At 42.6% G+C, this 25,675-nt stretch overlaps 1 protein-coding gene across 1 annotated transcript in view; it reads right to left on the bottom strand.

Annotated features, from left to right (window-relative positions):
- Positions 1 to 25,675, bottom strand: part of LOC124596425 (gamma-tubulin complex component 5) — a 155,578-nt gene that overhangs the window by 58,665 nt on the left and 71,238 nt on the right. Inside the window, exons 9-11 of the mRNA XM_047135556.1 lie at positions 23,956 to 24,164; positions 16,647 to 16,989; positions 6,050 to 6,269 (exon numbers count right to left, since the gene is read on the bottom strand). Of these exons, the coding sequence (XP_046991512.1) occupies positions 6,050 to 6,269; positions 16,647 to 16,989; positions 23,956 to 24,164 (772 nt within the window). The remainder of the gene's footprint in view (positions 1 to 6,049; positions 6,270 to 16,646; positions 16,990 to 23,955; positions 24,165 to 25,675) is intronic.

Here is a 25,675-nt window from a genome sequence, read left to right as displayed (position 1 = left end):
AGAAATAAAGGTGAACTGGAAAGCAACTGGAGATCTGGTGTGAAAAAAGGCGAAAAAGTGTTGGTTATAGCTGGGCTTGTTGATCCTGTGGTGAACTTGGGTTGGTAGACAACGATGTGCACAAAGGTTAGGTGGTTGTGTTGCCGCCAAAACACGTTAAAGGGTGGAGCAATTCGGGAAAATTTCGAAAAAGCTGCGTGCAAATGTATTAAAAGGAGTGGTTTTGTGGTGGCAGATTGTGAAAATGAGGATAACAATTGTCTGATGAAGAAATAATGACGTTAAAACCTGTGGGAAGCGGCTAAAAACGATCAGTGATGTGGGAAAAACAGAAATGGAAAAAAAAGGCGAAAGTTATTAGAAATAGCCTAAATGGCTGTTTAATAGCTGAAAGGAACTGTTTGTGAACTGGAAACGGTGGACTTTATAGCAGTGGTAGTGTTGAAAGCGGAAAAAAAATTTTAGTTACGGTTTGGAAGTGGGTTACGTATTATTGAGTATACATAGGCAGGATAAAATTGTATGGTAGATTTGGTAATGAGGAGAAAGTGAATACAAAGTGAAACTACTTGCAAAAACAGAAAGAGAAAATAAGATGACAGGAAAGATTTCGAAATGCAACAGTGACAATAACAAACGTAATTGTTGGGTTCAAATTAATGATATGAATATAATAGAGGGAAACATTCCACGTGGGAAAATATATCTAAAAACAAAGATGATGAGACTTACCAAACGAAAGTGCAGGCAGGTCGATAGACACACAAAGAAACACAAACATACACACAAAATTTAAGCTTTCGCAACCAACGGTTGCTTCGTCAGGAAAGAGGGAAGGAGAGGGAAAGACGAAAGGATGTGGGTTTTAAAGGAGAGGGTAAGGCGTCATTCCAATCCCGGGAGCGGAAAGACTTACCTTAGGGGGAAGAAAGGACAGGTGTACACACACACACACACACACACACACACACACACACACACACACACACACACACACATATCCATCCGCACATACACAGACACAAGTAGACATTTGTAAAGGCAAAGAGAAAACTCTTGTCTGTGTATGTGCGGATGGATATGTGTGTGTGTGCGCGCGCGCGCGCGAGTGTATACCTGTCTTTTTTCCCCCCCTAAGGTAAGTCTTTCCGCTCCCGGGATTGGAATGACTCCTTACCCTCTCCCTTAAAAGGCACATCCTTTCGTCTTTCCCTCTCCTTCCCTCTTTCCTGACGAAGCAACCGTTGGTTGCGAAAGCTTGAATTTTGTGTGTGTGTTTGTGTTTGTCTGTGTGTCTATCGACCTGCCAGCACTTTCGTTTGGTGAATCACATCATCTTTGTTTTTAGATATATTTTTCCCACGTGGAATGTTTCCCTCTATTATATTCATATTAATTATATATAATCATTTTGATAGTACACTTGATATTATAGATGAGTGGGACACAAGACAGGACATAGATAATGTCCGTTTGACGTCAACAGTGTCTAACATTTTACTTTTTTTGAAAAGGACAATGTTCCTCTCCAATAATTTTTAGATTAGTTACAATAAGCTTACACTGCAAGAGAATTCACTTGTATTTTTCAATATGTGGTCTGTTGTCGGTTTGAAGGCCTTCCATTACATCAGCAACGTAGTGCAACTCCACCGAGGGCTGTCTGTAGTAGGGTGGAGATAGCAATGTGAAAGTTGCGAGCTGTCGAAGACTATCTTCATATTCTTAATGCGATTAGGACATCGTATACTCTTGATGACGTTTAGCACCTGTGCGGTCAGTCACCCAATTTCAGAATTCATGTTGAGTAATCCTGCTAAATTCCCATAATATTGTCTTTTTATATTGATGAGTAATATGGATAGTCGTCATGTTCATGTGCCATCTACAACACAAATTTAATGTTACTATCCTAGGAACTAACCTGCAATAAGTTTTGTATTTCATAATCGGAACTATCTGCATTAACCGTCACCAGAGCAATGTCAGGAAACAGAATGCAGCAGTGCCTTGGTACCTACTTGAGGACCTGCCTGAGTCGTGTTCTAAGGAAAGGGTAGTTGCTGGTTCACATTCTATTACACTAGCGAGGAGTACCGAATTTTCCTTTTCTCTGCAAACATCCAGAACCAAATTCAGTAACTAAATGCTAAGAATATATTTGCATTGTGCCAACTCAAAGATCAATAGATATGGATATAGATATAGATTTTTATATTTAAAGCCATTCTCGTTCTGCGTTGGAATAAACATCATTCATTATTTGCTTGTTCTTGTTACGATTGTAATTGTCATTCTCTCACTCGCAAGAGTTTTCACATTCCTATTTGGTATCGATGCACATGAAGATTGGCTATGAAAGAAGGGAATACTGAATGTTACGTCATGCAGAATACACCCATTTACTTCGGCTCCTCATGATCTACGCTACAGGAGAAGTGAGATACATAAAGTTGACAATGTGAGGATAGACATGCTGGCACAACTCTGCAACTACACAGTGTTACCAGATAAAATGGTGCTGCAGAATCGAAAGTGTAGTACGTACTTTGCCACAGTAGCAGACAGCTGCTAATTTCGGACCATGACCGTGGATTACACTTCGGTCAGTGCTGGTTAGAGTGTTGCAACTGTAGATGGAAGGCTTTGTTTGATAGTCTTGTGCTGATGCTGTCTGAATAAATTATGCCATTGGATAAAAAGCGGTTTAGTTTTGAGACCTAACCCACGAGGGGGGAAGGCACAGTGGTCTGCTTCAGGAATTCCAAGCAATAAAACACAAAAAACAACCCAGGAAGGGTTCGAACAACTACTTTCATGCAGAGACATGCATTTGGAATCTGTTCACCATTACGGGGTCAAACAAGAGGGTAACATTACTGAAACAGTGATCGGGCTACTTAGTATATAATAGAGCATACAGATTTCAAGGAGGAAGCGTATGAAGACGCAGACTTCCTCGTTATCAATATCTGCGGCATATCTTTCGTGTTAACGAAAGTAAATTCCCGCTTTACCTCTTCTTACGTCTCAAATGAAATGAATGCCATGAGGAATCGAATATTTGTTGATTGCGTCTCTTCTTGCTTCCATCCTTACCAACATATTTCTTCATTCTCGTGGTAATCATGACATTCTATGTGTATGCTGCAAAAGATTGCACGTGGACAAATTCAACATCGAGGTGCAAAGCGTTTGGTATCTTACATTATATTTAATTCGAATAAGCTTCCAGTGTATTTTTACTTCGTTCGTATTTTTAGATGATTATGAACTTTACGGAAAATTATCTCACATGCTTTATGTTGAATGAGAAACATTGAATGATCCGTTTTGCTTTCCCTACGTTGAAATGATATAATGTCGGCGTCAACAGCCTTCTTCCACGCTGGAAGCTGAAACTTGTATCATTCTAGATTAATGATAATTTAATGTCTCAAATGTATACATAGCCCACAAGACGACATCAGAAACCATCAGGGGAGAACGCTGCATAAAAACTAAACGTGTGCGCGCGTCTCCACTCTGAAGAACCGTATCGGAGAATCACGGCAAGCATTTCGCTGAAGAGCTGCCTCGTCAGAGAGCCAAGAAATGGCAGCATCGTAGCAAGTATTTGTCAATACTCTGATAGTGCATTTACTTCCGGGTGTACGCCGGCATTACCTCACTAAATTCACTTGACATTTGTTTTCCACATCGAAGACTCGTACGATATAATCCACTGTAAGATGACACAATTAGAAAGTATATTTAATTTCTGGACTCCAAGAACGGCGTTCTTCACATAAGTAACACCTGTTTGTGTGTGCATTCAGGAGGACGACGGCGCAATCCCGCGCCCGGCCATCCTGATTTAGGTTTTCAGTGATTTCCCTAAATCGCTTCAGGCGAATGCCAGGATGGTTCTTTAGGAAGGGCATGGCCGAGTTCCTTCCCCATCCTTCCCCCTAATACGAGCTTGTGCTCCGTCTCTAATGACATCGTTGTCGACGGGACGTTACAACAGTAATCTCTTCCTCCTCTGTTTGTGTGTTTAAGGTTGCGTTTTGAGGCTCAGGCAACATCGCAGTGACTATAGTCCGCCTCTTGCCGCCAGTGTGTTGTTAGCTCAGAGGTTCCCTTGTGCGTTGCAGTGCTCGTACTATATGACATAGCAGTTCGAATCGCAGTAGAAGCCGCTGACTACAACCTTTTATTTTCCATTTTAATTAATGGAGTTGCAAACTGCTAGTAAAAATTCCTTATGCGAAACCTGAAGAATGCCTTTAAACATCAATCTTCGCCCGATTTTGACTTAGTAAATTAACTTAATATCATGAATGTCTGCTTTACAAATGCCAAGGTGCCTCACTGTAAAATAGGTCCTGAAAAGATTCAAACCGACTGTCAACGATATAAATTTGAGCTTTGTTCGTCATATAGGTCTAACATGTCAGAAGGTTGTTTATGAAGTGCACATGTTGATTAATATAGTTCCCTTCTTCTAAATTTTTGCAATAGCATTTAACTGTATACGTTTTCTGACACCGGCGTTAGCAATTCCTTTCCGTTCTCTGAAACCTTCAAAACGACAAATTTTTCTGGTTTAAATCTGATGACCTTAACTATCACTTCCGATCAACAATAAATACTTCATGAACCCATACATGGAACTCCAAATGTGCAGTGTTCCTGCACTGCTACAGAGCATGCATTGCAAGGTATTCACACAGTTTATCGCATAGACTTACCATAAGGAATGAAACAAGAACTGTAGTACACTTTACACCACAGACGCTCACTCTGGCTTGACGAAAACATCCAAACATTGACCAAAAGCTGCACAAATAATTGAGTTTGAAAGGAAAAGAAACGAGGTAGGACGCATTTATAAATTCATGGAATGTGGTGAGGTGGTTTAATTTCGTCCCAGTCTATAAAATTAATTTCGGGCCATACTCAGCTCTTGCCGATTAATGTAATATAATACCCGCCTACTAATCAAGGCGTCTATCTCCATTACATTTGAGCATGAATGGAAATTGTAGAAATTTTCTGTGGAGCAACATTTAATAATAAAGCGTTTTAAATCATCAAAAGCGATGAGCGGTAGCAGGCGCTTTCGATAAAGAACGGGGGAATGCAGCGCCACTGCTGTCGCCACGGCCGCTGCCAGTAGCCAGCAAATGGATCCCGGAGCTTTGCCGCATACGGCGTCCAGAGGAGGACAGTCTGCAGGAAATCTGCCGCAAAATCGTTACTGGATAGAATTTTGATATCGGTGTGTCAGAAAGTGAAATAGATTGAATCTGCACTACCATTACATTCACATCTTCAGCATTCAGACAGAAGAGGCTATAAAAATATTTTATGCCAGCTGCTCTCGATCCACTGACATTATGAACAGAAACAATGCACGCTACCGCTAGACCACAGGCGTAATCAGCCTAGGGTTTCTCTATCATGGGACAAGTTTTCCTCCAGGAAGTGCCGCAGTCTACAGTGTTGCCAGATTGTGCAGATAACCGGACTTAGAGAATCAGCAAGTTGGCCAGTTTTTTTTGTCCCATGTCGCGATCGGCGCGGACTTAGCCTCTGAAGCGGCCAGCCGCCGGTCGAATTTTATGTCAAAGAGTGTACATGATGACAATAGACAGGGAAGGGAAACTTCCACAGAAGTAATAAAAAAGCTGTAAACTGCAGTACACACGCAACAGGAACAATGTTTTTTTACAACAGATCCACATGATCTTAAGATAGCTAATCTAAATACCTTAAAGAATAAACTGAAGCATTTAGTAACAAAGAAATACTGTAAGTCTCCTTGTAAAGGTATTAGTGCATATAGCATTAAGTTTGTTTTTGTAAAAAAAAAAAGTGATAATTTTCAATCTTCACTTTTTATATCAATTTATGCATTTATCTTTCATTGCTGAGAGAAGTGCAATAATTAGTACAACCTTGTATCTCAATGTACATGTGAACTACAACCATGACATGCCTGAGACCTGATTGTTATACAGACAGCAAATAAATAAACAAAATAAATAAGTAATGGTAATCATACCTCCCTGAATACATGTGAACAGAATTTTTCCATGTCACTTCCCTCCATGAGATAAATATTTCTTACAACAGAGAGCTGAACTGCAATGTTGTATTCAGAATGCAATATATTTTTCACTAGTGAACACGCAGTACCATGTTTCTCATAAATGAAGTAGCTGAATACAGATTCCAACAACGGTTTTACAGGGAAACATCCAGAGGACAGTTTCTGTATAACCCTGTAATTAAAGAAATTTTATATGTTGTTACACAGCACGAAAATATAAGAACAAACTGTATAAACAACATGCCTAAAACATAAGGGAAATTAGTGTTACCCTAAGATCAATTCTAATATTTTGTTAACCACAAAGAAAACAACTTCACTTAATAGCACTGGCTTTACTGCTTATAATTCATTTATACTACAATGAGTCTTCCTAAAATCAAATGAAGTTAAGAACTGTACAGTTACCACCAGACATTCTGCTTTAACAGAACAATCAATAAATGGAAAATCTGGGATGGAACAACAATATGAATTAGGATAGATAGCTACTCACCATGAAGATGATATGTTGAATTGCAGACAGGCACGACGAAAATACTGTTACACATAAGCTTTCGGCCAAACCCTTCTTCAGAAAGAAAAACATTTGCACTTTCACACAAGCAAGCACTCCAGCCAGACTGCAACTGATACGCATCAAACAGGAGCAACAATCTGGAGTGGATCAGGGAAGGGAGAGGGACAACAGAGTATAGGTGTGGGAAGAGCAATCAGCAGTGGCTGACAGAGCGTGCATGGACTAGATGTGGTAGGACAGGACTGCCAGGTGCAGTGTCAAGAGGCTATGGGGAAGTGACAGGGTGGAAAACAGAGAGTACAAAGGAGACGAGCAGAGAAGGGAAAAAGAGTGGTGAGTGCACCAGCAGAGAGCAGCACACAACGAGGGTGGGGGGAGGAAAACTATGAGGAGGAGACAGGAGACAGGACAGAGGACGTGGAAATAATTGGGTGGAGGGTGTGGGGACAGTAGGTTCCTGTAGGTTGAGGTTGGGATGATTTCAGGATTGATGAACATGTTTTAAGGATAACTCCCATCTGAGCAGTTCAGAAAAGTTGGTAGTGGAGAGGAGGATCAAGACGACCTGGTTGTGAAGCTGCCACTGAAATCAAGCATGTTATGATCAGCTGCATGTTGTCCCACAGGGTGGGACACTTTGCTCTTAGCCAGAGTTTGGCGGTGACCATTCATCATGGTGGAAAGCTGGTTGATAGTCATAAAAATATAGAAAGGTTGGTGGGTTGGTTTGTGGGATTAAAGGGACCAGACTGCTACGGTCATTGGTCCCTTTTTCTAAAACTTAAGAACACCTACACAGAATTTAAAAAAACAATGGAAAAGACGACAGACGACACAGGACAAGAAAGACTTAGACAGAGACCAGACAAAAGGAATTAAAAGCACACAGAGGGTGACAGTGGTTGGCCGACCATAGAAACTAAAAGGGAAAAGCCAACCACCAAGAGACACATTAAAAACTCAGTCCTAAACCGTAAGCCAAAGGCCAGACTCAACACAAAAAAGGACAAACACTTAGATTAAGTGATAAAAGCCCCCTGCCTGAATAAAATGCAAAACTAAGCCTGCCATGGCATTGTCATCTGTTAAAAGGGCAGGGAGCGTATCAGGCAGCGCAAATGTCTGCCTGAGCACCGCTAAAAGGGTACAGGCCAACAAAATGTGGACCACAGTCAAAGCCGCCCCGCAGCGACATAGAGGCATGTCCTCACGGCTCGTAAATATCTGTGCGTCAGCCGGGTGTGGCCAATGTGGAGCCGACAAAGGACAACAGAGTCCCTGCGAGTGGCTCGCATGGATGACCGCCACACAGTTGTCGTCTCCTTGATAGCAAGGAGTTTATTGAGTGTGGTCAGATCGCACCATTCAGTGCCCCAAAGCGCGAAAACTTTGCGGCGTAAGACTGCCCGCAAATCAGTCTCCGGGAGGCCAATGTCCAGAGTTTGTTCACTGGTGGCCTGTTCGGCCAGGCGGTCAATATGTTCATTGCCCGGGATGCCGACATGACCAGGGGTCCACACAAAGACCATAGAGCAGCCACAACGGGCAAGAGTATGGAGGGACTGCTGGACAGCCGTCACCAGACGAGAGAGAGAGGGAAGCCCTGGTCAATAGCTCGTAAACTGCTCAGGGAGTCGCTACAGATAATGAAGGACTCACCTGAGCAGGAGCAGATATACTCTAGGGCACGAAAGATGGCGACCAGCTCAACAGTGAAAATGCTGCAACCAGCTGGCAATGAGCATTGTTCGTAATGGTCCCCTAGAGTGAGAGCATAACCGACATGACCAGCAACCATCAAACCGACAGTGTAAACAACGCCAGAGCCCTGATACGTGGCAAGGATGGAAAGAAAGCGGCGGCAGAAGGCTTCTAGAGGAAGTGAGTCCTTCAGGCTCTGTGGCAAATCAAGCCGAAGGCAAGGGCGGGGCACACACCATGGGGGTGTACGCAGGGGGCCCCGGAAAGGAGGTGGAAGAGAAAAAACCTGAAGCCCGGAGAGAAGCTCTCTGACGCAGACCGTGATCGTACAACCCGACCAGGGCCGACGTTCTGGGAGATGGACGACCAACTGAGGGAACAGCAGACAATAATTTGGATGCCCGGGTATGCTACAAATAGGTGTAGCATAAGCGGCCAGTAAACGTTGACGCTGTAACTGCAGTGGACGGACACCTGCCTCCACAAGTATGCTGTTCACAGGGCTGGTCCGGAAAGCGCCAGTGGCAAGTCGAATTCCGCTGTGAACGATTGGGTCCAGCACTCGCAATGCAGAAGGGGATGCTGAACCATAAGCCAGGCTCCCATAATCCAGACGGGACTGGATTAACACCTGGTAGAGCCGTAAGAGGGTAGATCGGTCGGCACCCCAGCTGGTGTGGCTCAAGCATCGCAGAGCATTAAGATGCCGCCAACACAACTGTTTAAGCTACCGAATATGTGGAAGCCAAGTCAACGGGACATCAAAACCACACCCAGAAACCAATGTGTCTTCACCACAGCAAGAGGTTTGCCGTCAAGATAAAGCCGCGGCTCAGGGTGAACAGTGCATCGCCAGCAGAAACGCATAACGCAGGTCTTGGCAGCCGAAAACTGGAAGCCATGCGCTACAGCCCAAGACTGCGCCTTGCGGATAGCGCCCTGCAGCTGACGTTCAGCAGCTGCAGTGCTAATGGAGCTATAGTAGAGGCACTAGTCGTCAGCATACAAGGAAGCTGAGACAGACATTCCCACCGCCGCAGCGAGCCTGTTAATTGCAATTAAAAACAGGAGATACTTAAGACAGACCCCTGCGGTATCCCGTTCTCCTGAACTCGGAGGAACTATGGAAGGCCGCGACTTGCACGCGGAAGGTACGATGCGACAGAAAATTTCGTATGAAAATCGGCAGCGGACCCCGAAGACCCCAAGCATGAAGTGTAGAGATGGCACCATGTCGTATCGTACGCCTTCCGCATGTCAAAAAAGACAGCGACGAGGTCTGACAGCGGGCAAAGGCCGTACGGATGGCTGACTCCAGGCTCACCAGACTGTCGGCGGCAGAGCGGCCTTTACGGAACCCACCCTGAGACTAGAAGAGACTGAGCTAGAAGGGCCCGAGACTCGAGTACCCAACTCAACCGCCGACTCACCATGCGTTCAAGCAACTTGCAAAGAACGCTGGTAAGGCTAATGGGGCGGTAGCTGTCCACCTCCAATGAGTTCTTGCCAGGTTTCAAAATGGGGATAACAATGCTTTCTCGCCATTGTGACGGAAACTCACCCTCGACTCAGATACGGTTGTAAAGGCTGAGGAGGCGTCGCTGGCAGTCCACTGAGAGGTGTTTCAGCATCTGACAGTGGATGTGATCTGGCCCAGAAGCTGTACCAGGGCAAGCAGCTAGGGCACTGTGGAGTTCCCAATTACTGAATGGAACATTGAAGGATTCAGGATGGCAGGTGGGAAATGAAAGGCTCCGAGGTTCCACCCGGTCTTTAATGGAGCGGAAAGCCAGTGAGTAATTCGCAGAAGCGGAACTCTGAGCAAAATGCTCTACCAAGCAGTTTGCAATTACTTCGGAGTCAGTAAAAACTGCTCTACTCAGAGTGCAGGGACGCTGACAGGGGTCCGATAGCCATAGAGGTGCCTAATCTTGGCCCAAACCTGCAATGGAGAGATATAGAGGCCAATGGTGGAGACATACCGTTCCTAGCACTCCTGCTTGTGTTGGGGAATAAGGCGGTGGGCCCGTGCACACAGTCGTTTAAAGGCGATGAGGTATTCTATTGAGGGATGTCACTTGTGACGCAGGAGCGCCCGCCGGCGATCTTTAATCGCCTCGGCGATCGCAGGTGACCACCAAGGCACAGTCCACCACCGAGGGGACCCAGAAGAACGGGGAATGGCAGATTCTGCAGCAGTATCGATGCCAGTGGTGACCAAGTGAATCACTGCATCAATGGCTTCATTAGAAAGAGGTGCAATAGCGGCCATGGAGGAGAACGAGTCCCAGTCAGCCTTATTCATAGCCCATCTGCAAGGGCGCCCAGAAGAGAGATGCTGTGGCAGTGACAGAAAGTGGTCACTACCACACAGGTCGTCATGCACACACTGTTGGACAGATGGTAAGAGGCTAGGGCTGCAGATCGAAAGGTCGATGGCGGAGTACGTGCCATGTGCCACACTGAAACGTGTGAAGGCACCATCATTTAAAATGGAAAGATCGAGCTGTGTCAATACATGCTCAACGGTGGCACCTCAACCTGTTGCCACTGACCCACCCCACAGAGGGTTACAGGCGTTGAAGTCGCCCGGTAACAGGAAAGGTGGCGGCAATTGGGCTATCAGCGCAGCCAAGACACGCTGCGGGACATCACCATCCAGTGGAAGATAGAGACTGCAGACAGTAACAGTCTGTGGCATCCACACCCGAACAGCGACAGCCTCCAAAGGTGTTTGTAGAGGGACAGACTCGCTGTGAAGAGAGTGAAGGACATAGATGCAGACGCCACCAGATATCCTTTCATAAGCTGCCTGGTTCTTATAATAACCCCGATAGCCACGGAGGGCGGGGGTTCGCATCGCTGGAAACCAAGTTTCTTGAAGAGCAATGCAGAAGAAAGGGTGAAGGCTGAGAAGTTGTAGGAGCTCAGCAAGATGGTGGAAGAAACCGCCACAGTTCCACTGGAGGAGGACATTGTCCATGGCTGAGAAAGGCGTGAAAGGACTGGGGAGGCAGATTACACCGCTGGGTCACTTGCTGCCACCGGTTCAGTACCTGCGCGAGTGACATCCATTGCGTCCGAGGGTCCAGCGAGATCCAGGTCTTCAGAAGACGCCAGAATCTCTACCTCATCCTGACGCTAAGCTTGTAGGAAGCGGTGGGACAGGTGCCACTGCAATGTCGGGATTTTTGGGAACCTTTTTCTTTTTCTGCTTCTCGCATTTTGCCTACGGTGGTTCAAGCTGGGAGGGCTTCACTGGGTCAGTCTCAGGGACAGACGACGACCGTGAGGCCCTACAACCAGTGACCGGTGGTTGTTTCAGCCACTTGTGGGTGTCCGCTTTTCTGCTAGACCGAACTTGCTAAGGGAGGTCCCCAACGGACCCATTCCTGGCGAGAGGAGCCTAAGAAGTCTTATGCTTCTCCGGTTGGGAAGTGGGAACTGATGCCCCGATGGGTGGGTGGGTGAGGCGGGGGGTGTTGCTCCTTAAGTAGATGGAGCAGGAGCAACAGGGAGTGAAGTGACCCCCAACAATCAAGGGGGCTGGTGGATGCTGACAGATCATAGAGCCAACCGTACGTGACGATACGGGAGATGGGAGAACCATTGTTGCAGCAGTAGCATAGGTTGACGTCATTGGCACAGGATGTAGCCTCTCATATTTCTGCTTGGCCTCAGTGTAGGTCAGACGGTCCAGGGTCTTATATTCCACGATCTTCCATTCTTTCTGGAATACCCGGCAGTCCGGCGAGCAGGGGGAATGGTGTTCTCCGCAGTTAACACAGATGGGAGGCGGGGCACATGGAGTATTGGGATGCAAAGGGCGTCCACAATCTCGGCACGTGATGCCGGAAGTACATCGGGATGACATATCCCCTAACTTCCAGCATTTAAAACACCACATCGAAGGAGGGATATGGCTTCACATCACAGCGGTAAACCATCACCTTGAGCTTTTCGGGTAAGACATCACTCTCGAAGGCCAAGATGAAGGCACCGGTGGCTACCTGATTATCCCTCGGACCCCGTTGGACGCGCCAGATGAAATGAACACCTCGTCGTTCTAAGTTGGCGCGTAGTTCATTGTCTGACTGCACAAGTAGATCCCTGTGGAATATAATACCCTGGACCATGTTTAGACTCTTATCGGATGAGATGGTAACTGAAACATCCCCCCAACTTGTCACAAGTGAGGAACCTCCGTTACTGGGCAGAGGATGCTGTTTTGGTTAGAATTGAACCAGAGCACATTTTGGACAAGCCCTCCACCTCCCCGAACTAGTCCTCTATATGCTCCACAAAAAACTGAGGCTTGGTCGGCATAAATGATTCACCATCAACTCATGTACAGACGAGGTACCGGAGTGAATAATCTGCACTGCTGTCTTTCGCCATACGTTCCTCCCATGGAGTGGCCAGGGAGGGAAATGATCTCAGATCATATTTCTTGCCATTGAGGTTAGACCTCGATCGCTTAGAGACTGCTGGTGGAGGCCCACAAGTAAGAGATGATATACCACGCTTCATTGCGGGTCACCCGCCCTGATGCCACCCACTCCGACCAGGGGCTCTCCCCACAGGCACCACCCAGCCACAGCAAAGACCACCTGGCAGGATGGCCTTTGCCGGGAGTCCTGATGCCCCAGAGGGATAGGCACCTACTCCTTGGCATATGTGGGGAGGTAGCAGCTCAGGCATCAGCAGTGCAATCCCTGTGTAGTCAGGGGGCTACCACCAAGAGGGTACACGACGACGCCACCACAACGGACTGACTACCGTGCTGGATGTCGGGTGTCAAATAACCATGTATATCATGAGGGCAAAGATGGAAGCGCACAATGGAGGGAATGTATGCTACCCGGAACACACTGCAGCTGATGTGGCCGGAAGCTCGGTGTAAGTCCAACTCCATGACAATATCGGGTGTGCCAGATCTTAGGACAAGATGGATATAGAAAGCACCACGTAAGGTGTCCTTCCCCAAATGGTACGCACTAATGGAAAATTTTGAAATAGAGTGGTCAAACCCCTTAGGGGACCATCACATTAAAGACCGAAACAGTTGGGACTCCTTTTAGTCGCCTCTTACGACAGGCAGGAATACCGCAGGCCTATTCTTACCCCTAAACCCACAGGGGTGAAAATATAGAAAGCCAAGCAATGATTGCAGCAGAGCTGGTACATGATATGCCTGCTTTCTAAGTTGACCCGGGGTAGGTTAAGCTTTTGACAGGACTGGAACAGGTGCTGAGTGGGTGAACTGGGCAAGTCTTTCGTCTAGCTCTTGTTGTGACTTGGCAAGACAGCCAAGTCACTATGCGAGGAAGCCGAAATGCATGCGTTTATGCTCACGCAGACTGGCGTGAGGTCTGAACATTACAAGGAATTAGAGTAACCAAAAATAGTACATAGCTTCTGGAATACTTAACTTTAATTCATAATTGTAGAACATCGCTCTTGATGATACAGAAGTATAATAGCAATATAACAAAGGATAATGGCGCCTTGCTAGGTCGTAGCAAATGGCTTAGCTGAAGGCTATGCTAACTATCGTCTCGGGCAATGAGAGCTTATTTGTCAGTCATCCATCTCTGGCAAAGTCGGCTGTACAACTGGGGTGAGTGCCAGTACGTCTCTCTAGACCTGCCGTGTGGTGGCGCTCGGTCTGCTATCACTGACAGTGGCGACATGCGGGTCCGATGTATACTAATGGACCGCGGCCGAATTAAAAGCTACCACCTAGCAAGTGTGGTGTCTGGCGGTGACACCACAGCTCTTCCACAGGGATGTGATCCCTGTGGAAAGGGATTGTGATTGGAAGGGGAAGTAGCTTAGAAAAAGTAGTTGTTTGTTAGGACATAGATAGTAAGGTGTCCTGTGACACTACCTCATTCTTCATACACCTCCCCTCTACAATCACCTTTTCTGAACTGCACAGAAGGGAGGTATCCACAAAACACATTCTCTGCAGGTACTCTATTGCTCCTTCACCCTCCACCCAACAGTTTCTGCCCCCTGTTCTGTCATCTCACAATTCAACTACCATCACCCTCATTGTGCACTGCTTGGTGCAGTGCATCCACCAGTCTTTCTCCCTTCTCTTCAGCTCTTCTTTCCACTCTCCATCCCCCACCCCCATACTCTTATTCCCTCATGGTTTCCTGACACTGCGTCAGGCAGCACTGTCCTGCTACCATTAGTCCCTGAGCGCACCACCCAGCAGCACTTATTCCTCGTCCCTGACCTGTTCCCTGCTTTCCCTCAATCTTCCCTGCCCCACTCCGAATTACTGCTCTCTTTGACCCGTTTCAGTTACATTCTGTACAGAGCCGCCAGAGAAAGCCGTCGTGTGTGAGGTGTGCTTGCTTGTGTGAATGTATGTGCATTTTCTTTTGTGAAGAAGGCTCTGGCACAAAACTTCTATCAACAGTGTTTTTGTCACATCTGTCTGCAACTCAATGTCATCTTTATGGTGAGTAGCAATCTATTCTTTTCATAATATTGTCTGAATTACGATAGAGTGCCACTCACCATGTACAAGAAGCATGGGGTGGCAAACAAGAACATCTAAAAATAGACTATGTGATGTTAATCGGCAGCTTAGTAGTTACATGGTGGACTATGGATCCACATATCTGCGATTGAATGCCTGGTAAGTACTGAGGATTCTTTTTATCCCCCCCCCCCCTTTTTTTTTTTTACAGGGTGATAGTCTCTTTATCACTGAATGACAATGGCCTTAAAATGTATTAACTATTAGAAGATTAGTTTGCATAGGAACCCACCTAAATCCATTGCCAACTATCTGTTACATGTACGTTTGCATCATGCTCAGCAAACAGCTGAAAGCCTATTGTGATAAGATGCCACACTTGGCATCGGTTTGCATTTGATGTAAACCTGGCTGCAACACTCAATGGCAAACACCAGGTGCGGATCAATTACCAGCTGCCAAATGACTACTGATCATAAGGAAAATATGGCTGTATTAAGTCTGAAATCCTACTGCCGGAAATGCTGCTTGCTCTTTTCCTAACTTTCTAGGCCACTATGGTGGACAGAATTTAGTGTTCAAGAGCCTTAAGCACTAACAATTACATCTACTTCTTTATTTATTTATGTATTTATTTGTTTATTTTTGTTTTACATTTTATTTATTTATGTTTTATTTTTGTATACTCTGACTATTCCGATGTTTGTGCCGAGGACGATAATTAATTCCAATGAGCTCACTGGGTATTCACTGAAAGAGTGAGCCAATTCTTGGACTTAAGTGATAAACAATTTAAGTTGACATTTTGTTCTGACAAAAACACTGTGCAGCAATTAGAATAAGACCAAGAGAACATCTGCTGAAACTGACTGAAAGAAATCAGCCTCTGATACCAATATGCAAGATACTATTAAAATTACAATTTTATGCTACAGAATGATTTCCAGAAACAAATAGAAAGAGTACTCCTCCTGCTTGTTTTACTCCATCTTCAGAACACGAAACCTCCATATATAAATACTGTGTATTTATGATGTACAATTAATTCCTGAAAGTGAAGTGCAACCATCATATAAATAGCCAATTAGTGGTGATGTCAAGTGTGTCTCCTACTAATTTAGATCATAACTGATCATCATTCAGTTAATCAAAATTTAGTGTTCCACAACAATGCAAATTTGTGAACTGGGTTCATATTCGATCTAAGGCGAAATTTGATGTTCAGTCAGTGACATCAATACAAACATCCTTTAGCTGTTACATTAATATATGAAATTCCTATGACATTTTAGACAAATGTCACGTCATCAAAGTGATCTCTCATTTACACATAGTATACATTTCCATTTCTTAATGTTATATTTGTACTGAAAACAAATATTTTGACATCTGAGAGCTGACACAAATAATATTCCTGCTAGCTATATGAAGTGCTAGACTATGTGCAAAGATAGACAAATGAAAATTTATATAAAATGTTTCTGAAATAATCAATCTTTCAGGCAAGGACAAAACAAACATAAATTACAACATTCTCTCTCTCTCTCTCTCTCTCTCTCTGTCTGTCTGTCTGTCTGTCTGTCTGTGCATGCGCGCGCACGTGCAGGTGTGTACGCGTGTATGTGCAGGTGTGTGCGCACGTACACGTGCGCGCGCTCCTGTATGTGCAGGTGTGTGCGCACGTACACGCGCGCGCGTACGTGCATGCGCGTGTGTGTGCAGGTGTGTGTGTGTGTGTGTGTGTGTGTGTGTGTGTGTGTGTGTGTGTGTGTGTACGCGCACGTGCGCACGTGTGCGTGTGGGCAGCACAAATGCATGCCATTAATACTCACTTATCGAAGAGTTCTTGCTCTTCCATTTGACCTATGTCTTGCCACTCAAGCTTATCTTCCCCATGGAACAAGTTCTTCACTATTTTGCCCAATATTGGATAATCAAGTAATGGTCTCTCTTCTGAAAGATTCAATCCCTTCTGTTGTGGAACACTGGCATCCTCAACACTGACATGTGCTAGTGTCAGTGAACTATGGTCTTCAATGGTATTTCTCTTGACATTTGTTTGTTCATGTTCATCTTCATCATTAAAATGTGACTGATTATCTGAAATTTTCTGTTTCTGTTCATCAACAGGTAGCTCCTTAATTATGGCAATTAAAAATTCTTTGTATAAAGAACCTGAAGCAGGAAAAAAAAAGAAATGAGATGTTTTAAGAACAAGTATTTCCTTCTTCGAACTATAGGTTGGAACAAAAGCATGTACTACACTTCTAATAAACAGGTTGAGTCAAAAAGGAGTTTACAGCTTTGGAATGATATAGAAAGTTATTGAGATAACTCACAGAGTTGATAGATGTGTAATTTTGTAGCAAACAACCTCAAGTTTCACATAAAAGTGTCAAGTGTCATTTTGGTTCAATGTGACTACCATTTGAGATGCAGAAAACATCACACTGGTAACTAATTTCTTCCCACACTCGTTGCAGCAAATCAGGCGTAACTTTTACAACAGCAGTGTAGATTTGATTTTTCAGATTGGCTAAACTGTTTGGTGGGGGAAGAACATACATAGTTTTTTTAATGAAACCCCAGAGAAAGAAACCCAGTGGGGTCAAGTCTGGGGAGCAAGGTGGCCTTTCACAGCCAATCTACTGGCCTGGAAAGTGCTGGTTTATCATGTCACAGCGAACGACCTGTCTCAACAAGGATCTTCTGCCAAGCGTAAATTGTAGGTCTGCTTGGATGTTCTTTAGCATATTTACTGCAAAATTTACAATGAACAGTTGTTTCACAGTTCGTTTCATGAAACCAAAATACATAGTGAGCAGACTCCACACCAGTGATAATATCCATTTTAACAGTGCACTACATTGGCACTCCTGCTGGTAGAATGGAATATCAATGCACTACATTAGTCAAAATTGCTACAAAATGACACAGCTGCCAATTCTGTAAGTTATCTCCATACATTTCCACATCATGCCAAAGTTGAAAAGTCCTTTCTGACTTACTGTGCACACAGGCTTGATCAAGGTCCAAATGGTGTGATTCGTTGTCCAATAATTTTTACAGATGTGATTCAATTATAAGATACTGATTTTTTATAGTAACTGACCATCTAAAAAAGAGCATATCATTTTTAACACAGCCAATACTAACTCAAATATCCAGAATGGAGGTAGGCAGCAGGACTGCCAATCTTAGCATACTTTCCAAACATCATAGCTGTGTAACGGAAACTTCAATAAATTTCTGTTTGGTGCCACATGAAAGATTTAAATTGTATCTCCTTGATAGGGGTATTAAAACACACACACACACACACACACACACACACACACACACACACACACACAGAGAGAGAGAGAGAGAGAGAGAGAGAGAGAGAGAGAGAGAGTGTGCAGTGGAGGGGGTAGGGGGTAGGGGGTAGGGGGTGGGGGATGTGGGGGTGGGGTGCACTAAGAAGGAATTATTCTAATCAGATGGAAATCTGTTGATAAGATGTACAAATTACTACAATTTCAGAAAAAAAATGTATGAGTTATCGAAGAAAAAGAGCTCCGTAAACTGATCACGACAAAAACACGTGGGTCCACCTCTCGCCCTTATGCAAGAAGTTTTTCTGCTTGGTATTGCTTGATAAGAGTTGTTGGATGTCCTCCAGAGGGTACTGTGTCTGCAGACACATCTTTGCTGATTACTGGGGCTCAATCCAAAGTGGGACTCTTAACTGAAGACAATTCTACTCCAGTAAAGGGATTCCAAGTTGAACATGGATCTGAAGACACCCTGGACGGGTATGGGATCCCAACCTGACTGTTGTCTGACATACGGAGTGACAACCAGGAGTGATGGTCTGGGGTGCCATTTCTTTTCATAGCAGGACCCATTTGGTTGTCATCCATGGTAGTCTTACATCACAGTGGTACATCAACAATATTCTAGGTCCGTTTTCTTGCCCTTGATGACAAGCCATCCTGGGCCTACATTTCAGCAAAATAATGCCCACTCGCACATGGCGAGAGTTTCTACTGCATGTCTTCATGCTTGCCAAACCTTACCTTAGCCAGCAAGGTCACCGACCTCTCCCCAATTGAGAACATTTGGAGCACCATGGGGAGGGCCCTCCAAGCAGCTCATTATATTGCCAATCTAACGCATCAGCTAGACAGAATTTGGAATTTTATCCCTCAGGAGGGACTCCAACAAATGTGTTAATAAATGCCAAGCCAAATAATTGCTTGCGTATGGTCCAGAGGTGAGTCAACGCATTACTGACTTGCTCAGTTTGTGAAGCTCTCTCTCTGGAATGAAACACCCAATTTTTCTGACACTGTAACCCATAGTTTGAACATGTACATCAGATCCACAGATTCCTTTCCCTTTTGGATAATTTGTGTGAGGTGCGTCATCTTTTTTTGTCTTAAGAGTGTGTAAGCAAAAACCACTTTTACACTTAATTTGCCTAAGGGTGGTATATTTCGAAATACCAAAGCATTTGAAGAAACATGTCACACCATCATCAAGATGATTATTTCAACAGATTTTTCCTATGACTCTTACTGACATTCAGACTTCGGAGACATGTGTCAAGCAAGACCCCCCCCCCCCCCCCCCCTCAGCACGCAGAGTATATGTGGCCAAATTGTCAGAGATTACTTCAACCAAGGTCTGCAGTACAAACCGTTCCTTGGTGTTGGTTGCCTTGTGCTTCAAAAAGAATTCCCTAGCTCTGAAAGAAACTTCATTTCTTTCTTTTACTGATTTTTTTGTCTCTCCCTGCAAGCTCAAATGTGTTTGTGGTAGCCATCATAAACACAGAAATAGAAAAGGTTCTTCTACAATTTGAATTACCTTCTCTTTATAACACAATAATCACTCACTTAGTCTGAATTTCCCATTTCTAATTTGTCATAATTAAAAATACTTTTATGAATTGTGAATCACATGTAGTATTCTCTTCGCCATAAGATTAATATGAATATAAACATTTTGCCATGTATTGTTTCGTGTTTGCTACTATCTCATTTAAATCCTGTCTGCCTAATAAACAACGAAACTAGAGTGAGACAACAGCAAACTGGGAAGAATATACATATCATGTCATGTTTATATTCGTATTATTCTTATGCCTGATAGTGATACAGTCAGAAATGAAGCACGGCAACTGACTAGATTTTTAAATCTAAGATGACTAATTTCTGTGCAGAATGTAATGAACTAAAGAGGCGCCTGCAAAGATTTTGGAACGGAGAAAAATTTTCGCTAAAATTTCGTTCAGAACATCATCTATCATACGCAGTCTGTTATTTGGTTCTTGTTGATCATTATCAAAGAAAGCAGTAGTGTAAGTAACAACAAATGTTTCGTAATGCATTTTCAGCTTGGAGTGACGTAAACACCTATAACAAAGAGAACGGCACTTATCAGATCAAAGAAAAATAAGCAATCAATTCATACCAGACGAAGCACGTGAAAAAGGAAGGATATCCTTATAAATACGGACGGAGCGTGTGACGCGTAGCAATGGCTACCTGGTAAAGCTTAACTGCTAAGCTTACGACTCGAACCAAACTACTGCAGCTGTATCGTCATTCATTCGACCTAAATTGTGTCTCATATTACAACTAGACGAACTTTGCTTCGATTTGGAGGTGCGACCTAAAACTTTTCTCTCCCCTTGAATTTCGAGTCTCAAATTTCAGGTGCGGCTTAGATTCGAGTAAATACGGTAATCAAACACAGCACTGACATAACAGTACATCCTGTACACAGTACAACTTGTATTAAAATAGTTTTCTAGTAGTTTGTCTGAAGCAAACAACAAAAAGCTTTTTGCCATACATATCTGGTTTTTTTGTCCAGTAGACATTAATTCATCATAACAGCAAGTGGGTTCCTCCCAACCTACAATCTGGATGGGCGGTCCCCTCCTCATTTCCCACCTGCTGAAACCAATCCCTCTTTTCTCCCCAAAGAAATGACAGATAAGTTCCAGATTCTACAATTACTATTTTCTACTTTAAGTAGTCCACCTCCATAGCGCAGCGCTAGTGTTACTGCCTACCACACAAGAAGGCCCAGGTTCAATCCCCGGCAGGGGACTGGGTGTTGTGTGTCCATCATCATCATCGAAATGCAAGTTGCTGAAGTGATGTCATCTAAAAAGACTTGCAATACGGCATTCATTTCCTACTTTAAGTGTTGGCCAGACATTCTATCCTTATGTACTTACAACAGTTTTTTTAATGGTATTTTCCCTCTGATGTAACTGGCATAAATTAGGCAGGGTCTACATTCTAAGATAAACTTATCATCTGGAGCTGTGTTTTGACGTTTTACCCCATAATGTCAGAAACCTGAGTACCCACCCACATCCATGAGAACCTGCATTGGTAATAATCTGACCACATACCACCTGCAGTCTCATAGGTAATACTAAATCAATAAATTGTTGATGGTTTACAACAACCAACTACAAACTGATTTAAGGTTACTTTTTAAATAAAGTCATCAGTTTCAAATTTTTCACAATTCATCATCAGACAGTTTTTCATGCTTTTATCAAAACGAATTAATTATACATTTGTATCCTGCAAGCTGCCCTAGGATAAATAATTCACAATAATAAATGTGTAACCAAATGGGCACACTACATATTTTTGTTGGAATGCAACTTTCTATTTTCACAATTACAAACATTGCACTGCATTGTGAACTAGTTTCATTCAGTAATGAAACAAATTTGCAATGCGCATCACATGTTCTGATTCGCAAAATACAAAAACAAATATGCACTTTACAAGGTACACGAGTGTCAAAGGCATTGCAGTGCAATGATTGAATTGCAGCATCTTTGACACTCACGTACCTTGTAAAGTGTGTATCTGTTTCCGAATGTTGCGAATCAGAATGTATGATGCACACTGAAAATTTGTTTTGTGACTGAATGAAAGTGGTTTACAACGCAATTCAATGTTTGTGATTGTGAAAACGCAAACATCCTTGAGATTGTATTTCATTGCAAGAAAACTGCAAAAACAAATGTACCAGATGGACATTTCAAGTAAGTTGCATTCCAACACAAATATAAAATGTGCCCATCTGGTTACACATTTATAATTATGAACTATTATTTATCCTAGGGCAACTCACAGGAAACCGATGTATAATTTGTTTTGAAAAGGCATGAAAAACTGTCTGATGACGAACTGTGAAAAATTCAAAACCGGTAATGGTACTTTTTAAATAAATTAACCTAAAACCAATTCATGGCTGGTTGCTGTACACGAGCAACAACTTATTTCACAGAACAGCCACAGTCTCCAATTTTCAATGTGCATCATATGTTCTGATTCGCAACATACAAAAAAATTCCATAATACTGTATCATTTTTCTGGCATCTCTTGATAAAACAGAGACAGTGTTTTATGTTTTTTCCTGTTTACTTGCATCACTGTGATTTAATGTTTTAGAAATTACAACTTTAGCCACATGGACTGTTATTAATGTATTTAGTTACAATCGCAATTTTGGCCTATAATGATACTACGAAGTGTGTCGATGTGTCACTGTCCTCTTGCCAACCACATTTCCATATTCCATGCACATAATAAGATAGGAGTCTTTGATATTTTTATAAAAAGGACATAAGTAGTTCATCGAATAATTCCTATCAAATTCATGTCATCTGCACTCTAATTTTCACTGTGTGTCCAACAGATGTGGCATCTGACAAATGAGTTATTCTTCAAGTAAAGGAAGTTTCATCCCAATGGCTGCCTCATTTTTTGATTGAAGAGCAAAAGAAACAATGGTGTTAAGCAGTGCAAGTAATGGCCAGTATGTTTCACAACAGGAACTCCTCATTTGTTTTCAACATTAGAACTGTTGAGAAAATCTGGATTTACAGTTTTATTCAGGAACTAAGCATCATTAATCACACGGATCTTTGCTGATAATGTTCCCCAACAAAAGTGAAGAAGCTCAGATATGTTGGAAAGAAGTGTGTGGCACCTTTGTTCTTCAAAACTGGTTATGTTGCAACAGTATCTTGGGACAAAAGAAGACAGCTTGTGGCGAGTGAGTCAAAATCAAAGGTTTTCAAAGAACTTCAATGAAAACGTCAAGGAGGAGTGTGGCTTAATCTGCATCATAACAATGTATCTGCTCAGAAAGATAACTTCACCAATCAGTTGCTGGTGTTCACAGCAATCAAACTTCTGCCTAACAGACCTAACATAATCCCATGTGATTTCTTACAGATACCTACAGAGAAACATCACATGTGCAAAAGTGGATTCACCAGTGAAGAATACTGTGATCCAAATTACATTGTAATCTTCACATTTTGTATTTCTCAAAAGTCCATAAAGTCACTTGTCTTAGCACCTGGCCCTGTATTAGACTTGCATTATTTCAAAAATTTAGGGTAATTTAAATCAAATGGTTAGAACTTACACTTCTGCAATACTCAGCAAAAGAATGGGAGAACAGCTTTACCACTAAAGCAAGTAGAACCTGTTAACTATATAGTCTCAAAAGTGGATACATAAGGTTTCTTTTCTTTAATTTGGGTGCTTCCTCTAGGGTTTTGGGATTCATACTTTTTTATTTATACATAACTTTTAATACCACTGTAGTTCATTGGAATAGACCAAAATGTGACTGAAATCAAATTAGCCACATACATAAACTGACAAAATTAATTAAGTAGGGTTTTAGAAGAAACAATGAGTGAGATTTCTTTGAGAGTGATACTTCATTTTGCCTCCTATGTGAAAATGTTTGTTGACTGTAAGTTCAGCAATATTTGCACAGTAAGAGCACAAAAGAGGCTGAATAAAAGTCACATGAACTGCTCACTTGTTTCAATGTGGGTTAGGTGAATTCCATAAACATACAATAAAGCAACATTTGAGAAACTGTCAAAACGTCAGTTAACTGAGTTGTGAGACTATATGCATGACAAATTCATATTACTCCAAATTCTAGATCCGCTGAACATGAACATATATACCTCCAAAAAATTTGAACACAGATACTGGGTTGCATTCGCACCCAAAATCAGTTTTTCTCCAAATTCATAACTGAACAAAAATAGTCACTGATCCCCAAAAAGCAAATACTAAACTCACACTTACCTTTCATGTCACTGAGATGCGAAAAATCACCAATCTTATTCAATTTTTTAAGTAATTCAATGCTTTTCCCAGCATGAAGGACCTTTTCAGCAACATCTTCCAGCAGAGGCAGTGGCTCTATTCCTTTTGATTTGAGACAGTTTATGTAAGGATGCAGTGTGAAGCCTTCCTCCCACATTTCCCATGTTCTATCTATTACACTGTCATTCCTGAGAACCAAGTGAAAATCAATATCTCAGACTCTTCTTACTCAAAACATTATTTTTTTAAAGATCAACACTGTATATTTAAGTGGCAGAACCTCAAAAGGTAATAAGAACACATCATCTAACTACTTATCAGTATTCAAGCATACTACAAATTCAACACCTGAATCATTCATCTGAACAACACTATAACTAACAGAATGCAAATTTTACATGAAAACAAACAAATCTGTTTTATACTTATCTAGCTGGGCTATTTTTATGCAGGCACTGAATATATGGTTTAATGTCATTTTGAGTAAGTGTTATTACACAATTGCTTACACTAGCTTACACAAATAGCTCTATTTTAATTTTCCTCACTGAAAAACATTATATCTGCATAATTATAACTTTGTACCACTGCAACACACTGTTTTTCTATGTTAGTTACTGCAAAAATAAAGACTTTATTTTGAGAAAACACAATGCATCAAAGCACATAATGTTTATTGAACGCAAGCAGCAGCAGCAAAAGATAACGGAAAATTTAATGCCATTCCTGTTGCAATTACACAAATGATGTACAGTCAGCATTACATGTTCAGTCCTCAATCAATGGATTTCGCCAGACGGATCCACTATTCACTTGGTAGCTACTGACAGAATTTAGCTGGTATACAGACACATCAAGTAAGTCTTTCTTCCTGTTGTTTTTCATTCACAAAAGTTTATCATACAAGACAGGAAAAGCTCAAATGTTATCTGGAAGCAGATTTATTTTCACAGTACCTCTCAGCTTCTTTATAATGTTTTGAAAAAACCCATCCTTGCAGGATATTATGACTTTCTTCCCCTTAGTGCCTTCATGTGAAATTTGTACCTTGGTATAGTGAGTTATTGTGAACAAGCCTCTATGCAACCCTTGTCTAGTGCACTAAGATTCATAAAATCCTCGAGTTCTGTCTTGCAGACAAGGAATCCTTTGCCAATGAGTAAAATCCTGTCATATGGGTGATATACATGCAAAGGTTGTTTATTGCTCAGTATAGGGGCAAAATATCTGCCACATGGTACAGATCTATGACCTATAACAAGGGCCTTCTGATCTAGAGCTGTGAAATATTTACAAACAAATTTTGAAAAACACTGCAGAGTGAAACTAAACGGAAGAACACAATTATTCAAATGTGCAAATGTCATAGCAGTCCTAGTGGAGTAAGAGGAAGAAATGGCAGAAACTGCAATTTAGCAAAGAATTCCAATGAGACTGGACTATGGACTGATACAGAGAACACTAAATGATGGAAGTATCCACAGAGACCTCTAATAATGAACCTTTACAGGTCGCAAAATGAAACACAGCCAGAGAGTAAGATTTTAAATAAGGGGGCATCTGGTTCAACAGGCATAAAAAAAGAAATTAAAGAACATATTGTCAATGAGTCTATAACTTATTTCACTCTGAAGCAGATAATGCCATAAAAAACTCTGTCAATTAAGAACAAACTTGAAGCCTAGAATGCATCGAAAGT

This window comes from Schistocerca americana, chromosome 2 (genome assembly GCF_021461395.2).
Source record: "Schistocerca americana isolate TAMUIC-IGC-003095 chromosome 2, iqSchAmer2.1, whole genome shotgun sequence".
Lineage (NCBI taxonomy): Eukaryota > Metazoa > Arthropoda > Insecta > Orthoptera > Acrididae > Schistocerca > Schistocerca americana.
The sequence above is the reverse complement of the archived record's forward strand: the minus strand, read 5'-3'. Positions and strand labels throughout refer to the sequence as shown.